Raw genomic sequence first — 15,397 nt, 5'->3', positions numbered from 1 at the left:
GGATATGTATGACAAGGCCTGTTCCCCATTCATTTAACTCTATTATTAGTTTTCTCAAAAACTACTACGAATATCATAAGTAAAAAATGTTCAGTCTTAATATTTATTTTAATTTACATTTATGAATACAAATGAGAAATATTTTACATGTTTTATGGTGATTATTGGCCATAAAGTATCTCTTTTGAATTGCCAATTCATGTCTTTCTTTTGTCTATCATTCTTAGGGTGTCATCTCTTATTTGACTGTAAGTTATTAATAGATGAATGATACTAATCCTTTCTTTTTATATTGAAAATATTAAATATTTTAACTTTTTCAGTGTCCTCTGACTTGTTTTTAATGTACAAATGTTTCAAGTATTCCAATCTACCAACAGTTTCCTTTTTTAATTTATTTCTTTGCTAATAAAGTCCTTTTCTACCTTGCTATCGGATATTTACTTACATATTTTCTAGTTTACTTTAAAATGCTATTTTTTAATAGTTAAGTCTTTAATCTTTGTTTCATTTTGGTATATAGCGTGAGGTAAAGCTTTAATTTAAAAATTTCCCCCAAATAGCCAATTGTCTAAGGACTGTTTTATAAATAATCCATCATTTTTCTACTTATTAAAATGTCGTCTTTAAAATATACTAATTAGGAATGTAATCATGGATGTGTTTCTGAGATTTCCATTTGGTTGCAATAATCTATTTTGCACTGATACTTGCATTGAAGTATCAATATGATACTTCTTAAACTGTGGGTTTATATGACATTTTAATATCTAAAACCCCTGTTTTATTATTCTTTTCTTCCCAAATTTTAGTGTTTCCAATTCCTTTGCTTTTCCATATTAGGTCAAGTTCTAAGTAACAACTAAAACCTTTAAGATATCTATTTAAATATATCTGTATCTATATAAACATATGTCTAAACATAGCTTTAGCTATATAAATCAATTAGAAAACACTACCATCTTTTCAATACCTTGTCTTCCCATTCAAGAACATGGATTATATCTCTATAAAAGTCTTCTATTCCATTCTTCAGTAAAGTTTCATGGTATTTTTATGTCTGTTACTTAATCTGTTGTGAATGAAATCTTTTATATTTTCTAACTCATGACCTTTGAGATACAGGAAATTCTACTGACTTTACAGAAGTCAATGGCAAATAAGTACTATTTTGTCTCTTCTTTTCCAGTCTTTGTTTTCTTTCCTTATTTTACTGTTTTGCGTAGCACTTCCACAATAAGAGTTATCATGGCTCTCTTCATCTTATTCCTACACTTAAGAGGCTTTTATCAGAGAATATGACAAAATGAACAAAAGGAAACAAAATGAACCACCCAATTCACACCCATCCTCTTCACTCTATCATTATACTACTTTGTATATTGACAGCCCATTGTTTTACCTGACAATTTTTGTCAACAACTTGCTTCAGCATAAGCCTTACATTCCTTTAATAGATCAAAGCCTGGGCTGATTCAAAGGCTCACCTTGGACCCAGATGCCAGTCTGCCTCCTAGCTGATCATACTTCAAGGTAGTGATAGCTGCTTTGTGACCATTGAAGGTCACATTTCCTTCACCACTCAGGAGACTGAAGATTCGGATCGACCCATCCTCATACCCAACAGCTAAGTGTAGCCCATCTGGGGAGGGGCATAAGCAAGTAACTTCTTGTTTAAGCCCCTGAAGGATAAGAATCTGAAATCATAAAAATTAAAAACAATGTAGAAGAGTTAAGCATGAACTCAAGGGAAAAGCATAGGAATACTCAGGCACAGTAAAATTAAGAGCACCAATAATTCCAAATTACTCTTATGAATAAAAATGAAACTCCACAATCCATTTCAAGTTTTTTAATATAGAAATTAGTATTTGTACTAGGCAATGAAATATTTAAGAAAAGGCTTAATTATTTTCTCCGAAGCCCTACGTTGTTGTAATACATATAAAAACTCCCTAGGCAATAAAATAAATTGAATCCCTTTAATCTAATTCTTAACCCTAGAACAACACTACGTGATTTTCAATAAAGGTTTATAAATTCCTTTAACTGAGACCCATTTTATAAGAAAACAATCTGTGTGGCAACAGAATACTGCAGTGGTTTTAACCACAAAGGACTCTTGGTGGCAACAAGAATCAAAGTAGTAACCTCTTGGGAATCACAAAATGAATGGACAATATCAAAATGCCTAAATTTGGTTTGGCAAAAGTGGTAGGCTTAGGGAATTCAGTCACACAAAGTATCAAACTCTACTTTAACAACACTTGGGCATTATCCATATTAGAAAAAGATTCTGCCAAAATAGACTAACCTTCCTTTTACATGCCTAATATTTTATAACCAGCTATAAGCATAAGTCGAGCTTGAAAAATAGAATTGGTAGAGAAAAAATACATCAGGAATAAATAATTACTACAAATAATGACCTGTAAATATTCCAACAAATAGACATCTAAGAAATAAGCTCCTATTTCATTGTGGTTTTCAGAATTTAGTGGCGAAGAACACAAAGGAACTTGATGTTGGCTAGCTAGACCTAAAGGAAAAAGATTTCTCTTCTAAGGGCACAGACACACAAAAAACTCATGATAAATAAATCAGAGCCCCCCCACTTCTACTACCTCTCCATCCTCAAATACCAATAAATCAGTATCAAACTGGTCATTTTAGGCTCACCTTCTCTCCTTTCCTTAAGTCCCAGATGAAAACGTGTTCACAAGCTGGTACTGCCACATAACGTCCTTTCTCACCACGAAGTGTCACAAAGACAATATTACCTTTTTGGCTGCCGATAACGCCAAAGACCGCACTAGCAACATAGCGTAGGTACTGCTTGGTGAGCCCCATGTTCTGATGTCTGATACCACAGGTGAAGCAATCTGTGCATATAAACAAAGAAAACTCAGCTCCTTGGGTGCCTTGGTTCTACTAGGTTAGTAAACACCAACTGTTTTTTGTTTTTGAGACAGAGTCTCACTCGGTTGCCCAGGCTGGAGTGCAGTGGTGGGATCCTGGCTCACAGCTGACTCCACCTCCTAGGTTCAAGCGATTCTCCTGCCTCAGCCTCCCGAGTAGCTGGGACTACAGGCATGTGCCACCATACCCGGCTAATTTTTTTTTTTTTTTTAGTAGAGATGGGGTTTCACCATATTGGCCAGGCTCGTCTCGAATGCCTGACCTCAAGTGATCCATCCGCCACGGCCTCCCAAAGTGCTGGGATTACAGGTGTGAGCCATTGCGCCAGAACAACACCAACTGTTGATCATGTCATTAAAAGCATGTAACTTGTGACTTCTTAATCTTTATTTACTCTAAATGAATCATTGACCTAAAATACCTGGACATCATTTTTTATTCAGTGTTGACTCAATATAATCCCTCATTCCTCAAGTTCCAAATTAGTCACGTTGTCATGCCCACCTCATGCATATCTGACATTATAGGCTCAATGCAGCTAAACTGATTTACTTCTGCCCATTAAACCAGCATCAAAGCTTTTACACAGAGATTGGCAGTCTGAGACTGAACATATTTTTCAGTGAATATCTATTGAAAACCTACCAATCAGACAGGCACCATTCTAGACACTGGAAATACACTATTAATAAGGCAAAATCCCTAACCTCATGGTACTTACCTTCTTGTACAGTGGTTCTCTAACTCTAGTATACATCCAAATCACCTGGAGGGCTTATGAAAACATTGCTAGAAAACACCATCTCATCTCTTCTCCCAGCACCTGTTTCTGATTTCATAAGTCTGAGGTAGGGCCTAGAATTTTTCATTTCTAACAAGTTTCCAAGTGATGCTGCTATTGCAGTTCTTGGACCACACTTTGAGAACTACTAGTACATGAAAGTCTGTCCTTCATTTCAAAATCAGAGCAGCCACTTACCCTTGGCATAGAAAATGGTTGAGCAACTTGGCACACTATTTTTGGAAAGATGCCATAATTTCTGCACTTTTATTAAATTCACTGAAAATCCATAATCCACTGGTTATTTATAAAAGGGACAAGAGGTGAATGAAGGAGATAACAAATCAGTCCCATCTGTTCTTTACATGGAAGAGTAAAAAGTATCCCCAAAAAACACCCATGCAACTTAAAACACACAAAAATAAAGAAGTTACAGTCTTTTATGGGGAGCTGTTTCTTTTTGCTATTGTTTTTTGTTTCTTTGGTTGGTTGGCTTAACTCTACAGGGTCTTTCTAATTATCAAATGCTGTTTTAGTCTAACAAAAAAAAATTCAATCTCAACTCTGATAACATTTTCTAGTAATAATCACTTACTGGCCTCATTGCTTCTCTCACAGGAACCAACATAAAGCCAATTTAAAATCAAGGAAAGATAATATTAACATGGTGATAATGCTCTTAGCCTAGGCCATTTGATTAATTCTTTCCCAATTCCTCTTATTCCTCCAGACTCTGTAGTTGTTCCTTATGTTTGTCTGTCTTTGGCCATCTACCACCTCCTTCTACAGTGTTTTCCTTGGAGAATTCATATAGCATGCCTAGGTCCAGGGACTCCCATCTGTCTATTTCCAGTCCTGTCCACCTACATGAATACTAATTATAGAGTTTCCAATATTTACTGAACATCTCCACTTGAATACCTTATAGTTTCACATTTAACATGTCTATAACCAAGCCTACCTTACTTCTGGTACCCCTCTCTTTTTTTCTGACACTAAGACACAATTTTCCCAGCTCTTCAGGCTCAAAACCATTTAATAACCTTTGAATCATTAATAAAAAAATATTATTATAGCAGCCAAGATTTAGAGAGTGCTTACGCTATAGTAACTGATAACATTATGCAATTGTTTAATTACAGCAATTAATGAAACCGAGCTAACATATGCAAAGCACTTAGAAAAGCCTCTAGCACATTGTAAATATGAGCATAAAAAAATTATCCATAAGGACCTGGTGTGGTGGCTCATGCCTGTAATGCCAGCACTTTGGGAGGCCAAGGCCTAGGAGTCAAGAGTTTCAGACCAACATAGACAACATAGCAAGACCCTATCTCTACAAAACATTTTTTAAAAAATTAACCAGGCATGGTGACGCACTCGGGGAGGCTGAGGCAGAAAGATCACTTGAGTCCAGAAGTTCGAGGTTGCAGTGAGCTATGATCACGCCACTGCACTCCAGCCTGGGTGACAGTGAGACTCTGTCTCTAAAAATAAATAAACAAATTCTCCACAATAACACCACAAGGGAAGTCACTCTTCCTATCTCTATTTTACAGACAAGGAACTCAGACCCAGAGATGGCAAATTGCTAACTCAAAGTCATTTAGCAGCTAATTGCCAAAGCCAGATCCCAATCCAGCCAGTCTAACTCCAAAATTTCTGCTTTAACCACTATGCTAAACTGCTTCTCTTTGCCTCTTTCTCTTTAATCAATTCCACCTGACTGTTACTCTGAAACAGGATCCCTTTCTCTCCAGCACTTTCAGTTCCAGCTCTTTATCACTGGATTACTGCACTGATTTTCCACCTAGCACCTCCGCCTCCATGTTTTTCACTCTTTTCATTTAAACGTCATAATACTACCGACTAATCTTTTCAAATGAGCTTTCCCTATCCTAAAGCCTTGAAAAGGCTAAATCGTTTGCCAGTTTCCAAAAACTCATCCTATCTAACCTCCGTATTTCTCGAATAAACCTTCCTGTCAAGCTGGCTAGTTTCCTTCCTCGTCCCGCGACCTTGTATTCTTCATATTATTCGTTTTACTTAGAATAACATGCATGTTCTCCTCTACTTCTTTTAACTAATATTATCTTCTGAGGCCCACTTCCTTTCGAGTAAGCTCAATTCTAGCAGCCTTTTTTCATCGCCTCGATATTTAAACTACCTCCCATACAACTTGCACTGTTCACTTTGTTCCACGTGCACAGCTTTCGCCTCCTTTCTGACAGTTCACGACCAAACCTTCTTCCGAGACCCCATGATCTCCGCTTCCTAACCTACAGCCCCCAAAACGATGTTTCCAAGATGCACTGAAGGCCTGGACCGTGGCAACAGACCTGCCACACATTCCTAAACGAGTCTTCGGTCAGGGGAGGGTGACGGAGGGTTCCACACACCGAACACACGGTCATATCATCCTCAGGCAAGCCCGTGCACACGCACAGTCAGGCAGCTCTGCTCAGCACCCGCAACCGCGCCGAGTAGCTGAGGGGCTTCCAAGTACTGCTGTGGGGACGCCCGTAGTCACCTGAGTTCCCCCAGCCCTAGCAACCGGCCTTTAACACGCCCGTCTCGGCTGCTGCTGACATCACGAACGCCTCACCCAGAAGCTGCAAAATCGGAGCCGCAGATAATGCTCTCCGCCCCAACCGCGCACCTCCAGGACTCACCTCAGCCTCCACGAGGCTCCCAGCCGATTGGACCCGCCCACAAGACCTGCCCCTTCCGGGTCCGTTCCGGAAGCCTCTTCCGCCAGAGGTTCCCTTTGCCTTCTAGGAGGAAATGACGGAGAAAGCCGGGCGCTGATTGGTGAGCTCTGGCCAGGAGCGGAAGCCGGTGTTTCGCAGCCCAGAGCATTTGCAGCTGGTCACTCCAGTCTCCTGGGACTTTGACTCGCCCTACCCGGCGCGCTCCTGCTGAGGGTCGCCGGAGATGTCGCTCGGCCGCCTTCTACCAGGAGCCTGATCCGTGCCGCCTGCCGCCCGGATGGGACCACCAGAGTGCTGTGAGAGGAGGGACTGAGGCCGGGAGGGAAGGCGGGGCGGAGAGGGCCGGGGGCGCGGTCCGAGGCGCCCGGGACTCGGCCCTGGTCAGGATTGCAGGCTGAGGGTTAGTTCTGTCACTTCTCTGGAAGAACGAGCCTGGCGCCACTTCCTCGCCTGTTGGTTAGGGTCTTTCCCGAGGCGTTGTCGGGGACGCCGTCTCTACGAGAAGTGAAAGGGTGGGCAGTCGGCGGGCACTAGGAACGGTGCTGTAGCCAAGGAGGCGGGCGCCCTAGGGTGCAGGTGAAATGGGGCAGGCGGGAGCTCTTGCTGGTTGTAGTCCCAAAGACAAGTCCGTGTTGCCGTTCCTGTGGACTGGACATTCTACGGAACCGAGAGCACCTCGGGTGAGGGGTGGGTAGACGCTGAGCCCAGGATGGTGCGTTGTCTAGGTTCCCGCAATCCCTGGAGTGACACTGGTCTGGCTTTGTGTTTCCGCTCTCTGACCGCTTGAGGGGGAAGTGACCAAGGCTGACTCCTCCTTGTTTGCTCACTGAGACTTAAGTGCTCTGTCACCAAGTGGGAATTAGCTTTTCTCTCTTGCATTTCTGCTACTTTTATTCTTGAGCTGCATAGAAGTGTTTAGAAATGAGTTCTGATGTCTAGAGCTGTGCAAAATTAAAGCTAACATAGCTGTACAAAAGAAGATCCTGCCGGCGCTTCTTGAACAAGGTATCTGCAGCCAGCCTAGAAATTAGACTTTTGTCTACATTATCTGATTTTCTTTAGAGTTTCCTGAGCTTAATGCATGTTCAGCTCATCTTCCATATTCAAGAAAATTGCAATATCAAAGAATGCGTATAATGAGACTGTGGACAGCTGTAGCAGCATAGGAGTTTTGAAACAAGATTGCTGTGTATTGGATAAATGAGAAGGGAAGAAATTGTGGCCACAAACTATTATTTTAATAAGCTTGGTGGGAAAGGGAGCATTTGAGTGGGTATGTATGGTTAATATCCCTGACAGGTGCTGTGCATTATATTATTATGGGGAGAAGTGTGTGCTTCAATGGAAAACTACATAGTTTAGATTCTATCTTAACACCCCTTGAAATAACTAATTCTAAAAAAGCTATTTTTCAGTTATGTAAACTAGGTAAGTGACATCAATGCTAAATAATTTTTGTCAAGACATGCGAATTCTCTCAGAGGTTCAGTGGAAGTTTTGCCTCCTTTTGCACATTTATTTCAATATTCCTGCTCTAAGGTGTCTAATTCTGGGATTTTCTTTATCTTCTCTGCCTGGTTCCATTTTGAGTTAAATAAAATCTTGAACACGGGTTTGGTTTTATATTTGAATGAGTCATGATTTTACCTTTTCTTAAAAAACTATCTTAATATTATTAAATATTATGGGATGGGACAACCACAGATGGAAAAAAATGATTTTAATAAGAGTTGGTATCAGAGCAACTGTGAGTGGTAAGGTAATGTATCTTACAAAATTCCTTATACAATGTTTCAAGGATGTAACTCTACTTCCTTATTTAAGTTTCAAAATGCCTAATATATCAATATTTACAATTAAAACATAGTGCAGTTCATTTAATATGAAGGGGTACTACTAATTCACTGTTAGGATATGTTCTTTGGGTGCTTTTGAATTATGATGTTAAATTTGACCCAAGCCATTGACAAGCTTAGGAATGTTCTTGTTATACTGTATTTATTGTTGACATATTTGACTACTTCAGTTAGTCTTCCAATCTGAGAATCTTTTTTAAAAAATGTCTTTCTGATGGCGTAAAATGATTCTTAAGTATGGTGTTGGATGGTGGCATAAAATGATTCTTAAGTATGGTATGCACACATATCCTCATGTACTCTGAACTGTTAAATATTGAAATACAAAGTCATAAAGAATGGTAAACCTGGTAATTAATGGCGGTCAAGTGCATGCACCAGCTCTCTTTGTACTGTTGTTATCCAGGCTGGTCTGATCAATGTAAGCATTTTGAAAGACAGGTAAACAGGTTAAAAGTTACCATTTTTCTCTCTTAAATGATATCATTTTCTTTCTATCCAGAAAAAAAGGTTTTTTTTGAAATGGTGATCCAAGGTATTATGCCCAATTTTGCCCAGTTTTGAATAATAAAATCTGATCTCTCTAGCCAATCCAATTATTCATATTAAGCAGTATTTAAAGGACTTCTTAAACTAAAAGATGACAGGATTTGAGGAAAAAAAAAACAAGTTACAGTGTAATGAGAGCTGTTTACACTGCACCATTTGAATTATAAAAGATACATAGTGGGTTATCTTTGTCTTTAGGTCCTCTTCACTAAAGTACTGAAGATCATATGGATATGGAAATAGATTTGATTCATTATGGAATCTTCTGTTTGTCCCATGTAGACTTTTTGATCCTTGGAAATTAATGTCTTGCTTCAAGAGCCTTTTTTTGTTTTAACTAGGGCTTAGTGTTTGTTTATGAACTTATTAAAAGTACAGAGCTGATCAACGGATTTTCAGTGGACAGTCTTGCTCTCCTTTAATGTTAGCAAAAATTCTGGCTGTGGCTATAGATTACTGGGTGTAGGAGCCTTCTCCTCCTCCCTTTGTCACTTGAGCAATCTGTTTGCATTCTATCACTGAGATTCTAATTCAAATTTATTTACAAATCTACTTGTATGAGCTCATATACAAATATTTTGGGGAGTGAAAGGATCTGTATCTTTCATGTGATTCTCAAAGGGGCCTGTGACCTTGAGAATGTTAAAAACCACTGTTCTCTCAGGGATCAGGTTTTTCTGCCTAGCTTGGGTTTGTGGCTCCATTTACTGTATGTATTACTAAGATGTATGTGTGTTTAGGGGAGGGAGAGATTCAAACCTCTTTTTGGTGAGAAACATCAATTCTGTTTAGAGATGGAATTGAAAAAGAACTCAACCTCTGTTAAATACTATGACACTTCATAAAATGCCATTAAATTTTGTCCTACAATAAGAGCTATGAGCATTACTTTTACTTATTTAACATCCAATATCTTGTGGGTCACAATTACTTAAAAGCTAGGAAAAGGATCCAACAAACTCTACTGACCAGGTATGATCAGGGATATAGGAGAACCACCAGGGTATAATGTCAAAGAAGATAATAGAGTTTTAAGGAGGAAATGATCAGTAATAAATGTGGATAAAATTGGATTAATTCTTGGATTTGACATTTCGGAAGTTATTATTGAATAGAGCAGTTTTAGTATAGCTGTAGAGCGGAAGCAAAACTGCAGTAGGTTGAGCAAATGTATGAAGAGGAAGTAGAGCTACAAAACAAATTACTCTTAAAAAGTCAAGTGGTAAAAAAAGAGGAGTTTAATATTCTGAAGAAGAAATGAAGTAGAAGAAATAAAGGAGGAAAACCTTTTTGAGAACAGGAGGATTGAGAGGAAGGAAAAAGCCAAGATGTAATTGTAAAAGGAGAATTTATGTTGTAACACTCTCTTAAGAGGAGAAATGGTCAAATGAAGGAAATTGCTTAAATTAAGGTGATTTGGTGGGCTTAAAAGTGTGGAATATACCCTCAAATCATCACTTGGAAGTTGGAAACAGTGAATGATTTTGAATTGGAGGGAAGTTAAGGTAATTGCTCTCCTATGCAGTTTTGACACCAGTTATCTCATTTAATGCTCACAATAATCTTAGGAGAATTACCCTTATTTTAGAAATTAAAAAACTGGTTCAGAGTCAAAGATAACACAACTATTAGATGATGGTCCTGGATCCAAACTCAGACCCTATGATAACAGAGTCCAAATTCTCACATTGAACCATACTGTCTCTGCCTCACTGTGTAATTGTGTGTGGAAATATTTACCTTAAAATACTAAAGAAACTGGATTCAAAATTGTACCAGTATGATTTTACCTATCACAGAAAAAGGTAGTAACTACATCAAAAGTTGAGGAATTTTTTCCTCCCCCTTAATTTTGGTTTCTTCTCCTTCTTTTTGTTTTGTTTCTTTTTTGAGATAGGGTTTTGCTCTGTCACCGTGCTGGAGTGCAGTGGTGTGATCTCAGCTCACTGCAATCTCTGCCTCCTGGGCTCAAGCAATCCTCCTACCTCAGCCAACTGAATAGCTGGGACTACAGATGCATGCCACCACACCTGGCTAGTTTTTTGTATTCTTGTAGAAATGGGGTCTCACTATGTTGCCCAAGCTGGTCTTGAACTCCTGGGCTCAAGTGATCTCCCCGCCTCAGCCTCCCAAACTGCTGGGATTACAGGTGTGAGCCACCGTGTCCAACCGATTTGGTATTTTTCAAATGTTCTGTAAGCATGTATTACTTAGAGTCAGAAAGAAAAGTTATCTTAAAAAAGCAATTTTGTCCTGAAAGTTGGCATTCAAGTTTACAAACTGAAAACTGTGTTTGTGTTTAATGGATTTGTTTTTAGAGTATAGTTAAGAACTTTTTTATGACAATGACTCATTGTCATAAAAAATCTGCAGGTAATTTTTTGAAATTATGAACTTTTGTCAAGTGTCATTCCATTGAGCATGAGGCAATTTAACCGTGAAAGAAGAGTATATAGTCTTCATTTGTCCTCTGTTCAGCTTGTCTATTTCAAGTCTGAATACTTATGAGCAGATCAACAAAACTTGTGGAAAGACCAATTTGATGGACTAAACACCAACTTTTAGGTAAAATTAATTTCTTTATTTCAAAGTAATTTCAAAGGTGTATTTAGTGTCAAATAAGAATAGTCTTCTCATACAAATTTATCATTGTGTAACCTACAAGGCCTTTCTGAAATTGTTATATAAATGATCACATTTCCTGTTCCGCAGTGTTGATTTAGGAATTAGCATATTTCACTAGATCCATGTTTTGTTCCAATTAGCATCCCATGTCTCTCAGCAGGAAACATCACGGAATGTATTGTGGAAGGGCATGCTTGTTTTCTTTGACAACAAACGTGAAAACCATACTGAAAAACTTCTCAAAAAACTTCATGAGATCATGTCCTTTGCAGCAACATAGATGGAGCTGGAGGCCATTATCCTAAGCAAACTAATGCAGGAACAGAAAACCACCTACCTATGGTCTCACTTATAAGTGGGAGCTACACAATGAGAACACGTGGACACAAAGAAGGGAACAACAGACACTAGGACCTACTTGAGGGTGAAAGGTGGGAAGAGGGAAAGGATCAAAAAACTACCCATCAGGTACTATGCTTATTACTGGGGAGATACAATAATCTGTACACCAGACCCCTGTGACATGCAATTTACCTACATAACTAACCTGCACATGTACCTCTGAACCTAAAAGTTAAAAAAGAGAAAGAACTAAGAGAAAAGAAGAGAGACTCGAAATTATGTGCCTCCTGATGAAAGATACACCATCTCATATAATCTTGCCAGAACTGACTACTAACAAGAAATTTTCAAATAACGGAGAAACTTATTGAACTATGCATGAATATGCAAGCAACAATATCCAGACTGTGGGACACTACAGTTTCAGCAGATAAATTTTACAGAAAAGGAAAGGTTGGATGGGGGACTTGTAGATTAAAAGAGATTTAAGATATACATTAAAATGTCTTAAATGGCTAATATTAAAGTATGGTTTCTAGGGATGCACACTTAGGTGAAAAGGCTATATGAGTATATAAGAAAAAGATTAAAAATTCTGATAGTAGTTACTTTGGGGGACAGGAAGGGGTTGAGATCATGACAGATCACATGGAGGTACTTCTGGGTGCCTGCACAGTTCTATCTCCTGACTTTGGTGGTGGTTCTAGGGGTGTTCCCTTCATAATAGCTCATTAAACTGCACATTTATTTGGTGGGGGAGAAAGTTCACATGCCAACTTTCTTTCCCTGATCATCTGTCTGCCCTTATTTATTTCATGTTACCAACAACCTCCAACTTACCAAACCCATTAATCAGTTCTTAGTGTTGTGGGAAGTCAGGGACCCCAAACGGAGGGACCGGCTGAAGCCATGGCAGAAGAACATAAATTGTGAGGATTTCATGGACATTTATTAGTTTCCCAAATTAATACTTTTATAATTTCTTATGCCTGTCTTTACTGCAGTCTCTGAACATAAATTGTGAAGATTTCATGGACATTTATCACTTCCCCAATCAATACTCTTGTGATTTCCTATGCCTGTCTTTAATCTCTTAATCCTGTCATCTTCATAAGCTGAGGATGTATGTTGCCTCAGGACCCTGTGATGATTGCGTTAACTGCAGAAATTGTAGAGCATGTGTGTTTAAACAATATGAAATCTGGGCACCTTCAAAAAAGAACAGGATAACAGCGATGCAGGGAACAAGGGAGATAACCTTAAAGTGTGGCTGCCTGTGGGCAGGGCAGGACAGAGCCATATTTCTCTTATTACTGAAAACGGATAAGAGAAGTATCACTGAATTCTTTCCCCAGTAAGGAATATTAATAATTAACAGCCCTGGGAAAAGAATGCATTCCCAGGGGAGGCCTCTGAAATGTCCACCCTGGGAGTGTCTGCCTTATGCAGGTGTAGATAGGGATGAAACATGCCCTAGTCTCCTGCAACGCCCCCAGGCTTGCTAGGATTAGGAAATTCCAGCCTAGCGAATTCTAGTCAGACCGGTTCTCTGCTCTTGAACCCTGACAATGCGTGCACAGCGGGACATGGAAGTTCATTAGTGATTCTAGTTTCACCCTGACCTTCTGCCTTGTGATCTTTTGTTGCCCTTGAAGCATGTGATCTCTGTGACCCACACCCTATTCGTACAATCCCTCCCCTTTTGAAAATTGCTAATAAAAACTTGCTGGTTTTGTGGCTTGGGGGGCATCATGGAACCTGCCAACATGTGATGTCTCCCCTGGACACCCAGCTTTAAAATTTCTGTCTTTTGTACTCTTTCCCTTTATTTCTCAGACCGGCCAACACTTAGGGAAATAGAAAAGAACCTACATGAAATAATATTGAATTATCGGAGCCATGTTCCCCTGATATTAGTCCTGTTACTCAACCTTTCAGTATCATTTAACTGATACTTCTCAAGTATTGCTTGAAATGTTTTCTTCACTTGGCTTTTAGGCCACCATGCTTCCCTGGTTTACCTTCCTTTCTTAGCATTCCTTCTCTCTCTCACTTTCTGACTTGTCCTCTTTCCAGCCTCTAAGTTTTGTTGTAGGACTCAGTCCTTGGATCTGTTTTCTCTATTTGCATTTACTCTCTAGGCTATCTTGTCCAGTTTCCATAGCTTTAAATACCATCCATATGCTGAGAATTCCAAATTTATATCTTTAGCCCCACCTTCTGTGAGCTCTAGCCTCATATAACCAATTTGCATGTTTGACATAAACACTTGGTCATAGAATGAGCATCTCAAATGTAGCACACCCAAAAAGACATAAGAAAAAAAAAACATTGGTTATCACTCTACCCTACAACCTACTCCAGTTTTTCCCTTCTCGGTAAATAGCATAACATTTACTCAATTGTGTAAGCAAGTAATCCAGAAGTTATCTTTGGTTCTGCTCTTTCTCCCTACTGTCTATATTCTTAAGTCTTGTTGACACCACCTTCAAAATACATTCCAAATCTAACATTTCTCATCACTACCATCTCACCTAAATTATTGCAGTCATTTTCTATTGATCTCTGCATCTACTCTTGCCCCATCTCAGTTTCATTGTAGCTACAGTATTCTTTTCAAATATTATTTATATTTAATCATTACCATGATCAAGATCCTCTAATAGCATCCCTCATATTTAGAATAAGATCTAAACTTCTTACCATAGTTTACAAACAGTATCCTCTGGTTTTTCCCTCTCTTACCAACCTCATCACCTACCACTCATTACCTAGCTTATTCTGCTTTTCCTAAACTGGCCTCCTTGCTCCTCCTGTAATATACCAAGATCCTTCCTGCCTATTTGGCCTTTGCACTTGCCATTTCCTTTGCCTGAAACATCTCCCAGAGCTTCATGTGGTTGCTCTCTCATTGTATCTTTCTACTGAGATGTTACCTGTTCTCTCATAATGCTTACTTCTCTAGTCATTCTGTTAGATACCCGCTTGTTTCTTTATCATTTGTCATCTTCTGTCTTCTCCATGGAAGCATATGCTCCTGAAGGGCAGGGACTTGCTCTTATTCACCAGTGTGTGCCCAGTGCCTAGAATAGTATCTAACACATAATAGATGCTTGCAAATATTTTTTTTTTAGACAGAGTTTTGCTCTTGTTGCCCAGGCTGGAGTGCAGTGACACAATACAAAGATTTATTCGATGAATGAATATACCATTTTACTGAAATAGATGTTTGACTCATAGGCAAATTGATTCTCCTTTTCTCTAGCAACAAAGAATTTCCCATTACTTCTCTCTAGTACTTGACGCTGTGTGTCTTCCAACACCCTCCTCTTCTAATGTTTGTATTTCAGTACCACCAGCCACCTACCATATCACTGTCTCACACACCATATCCTGTAAATTGTCAACTCCTGTTCATCCTTCCTTTGTATTTTGCCTCTTAAATGTTTGCCTCCTTCTGTATCTCCTTTCCTAGTTGAAACCTTTATCATCTCTTACTACTTGATTGCAGTAACCTCCCAGCTTTTCATTTTATCTTACTCAGTACATCCTCCACATTATCATCAGACTTTAAATTATACATATGGTTTATCTTTGTATCTCTTGCAGCATCT

General features: G+C 39.0%; 2 protein-coding genes across 7 annotated transcripts in view; one reads left to right on the top strand and one right to left on the bottom strand.

Annotated features, from left to right (window-relative positions):
- Window positions 1–6,508, bottom strand: part of WDR3 (WD repeat domain 3) — a 30,390-nt gene extending 23,882 nt beyond the window's left edge. The window contains exons 1-3 of one of the 4 annotated variants that reach the window (XM_524820.6): window positions 6,373–6,508; window positions 2,680–2,882; window positions 1,488–1,697 (exon numbers count right to left, since the gene is read on the bottom strand). In XM_524820.6, coding sequence (XP_524820.3) covers window positions 1,488–1,697; window positions 2,680–2,850 — 381 coding nt within the window. In that variant the 5' untranslated portion in view covers window positions 2,851–2,882; window positions 6,373–6,508. Of the gene's footprint in view, window positions 1–1,487; window positions 1,698–2,679; window positions 2,883–6,039 lie in introns of all 4 variants that reach the window. The other 3 variants (XM_009428315.5, XM_009428326.5, XM_009428318.5) reach the window with 3 other exon arrangements.
- The window catches only part of GDAP2 (ganglioside induced differentiation associated protein 2), a 59,970-nt gene continuing 51,029 nt past the window's right edge, over window positions 6,457–15,397 (top strand). The window contains exon 1 of one of the 3 annotated variants that reach the window (XM_001144678.7): window positions 6,457–6,707. The gene's annotated coding sequence lies outside the window, so the exon portion shown is untranslated. Of the gene's footprint in view, window positions 6,708–11,601; window positions 11,910–15,397 lie in introns of those variants that run through there. The other 2 variants (XM_016924825.4, XM_054685828.2) reach the window with 2 other exon arrangements.

This window comes from Pan troglodytes, chromosome 1, assembly GCF_028858775.2.
Source record: "Pan troglodytes isolate AG18354 chromosome 1, NHGRI_mPanTro3-v2.0_pri, whole genome shotgun sequence".
In the NCBI taxonomy this organism is placed as follows: domain Eukaryota; kingdom Metazoa; phylum Chordata; class Mammalia; order Primates; family Hominidae; genus Pan; species Pan troglodytes.
The sequence above is the reverse complement of the archived record's forward strand: the minus strand, read 5'-3'. Positions and strand labels throughout refer to the sequence as shown.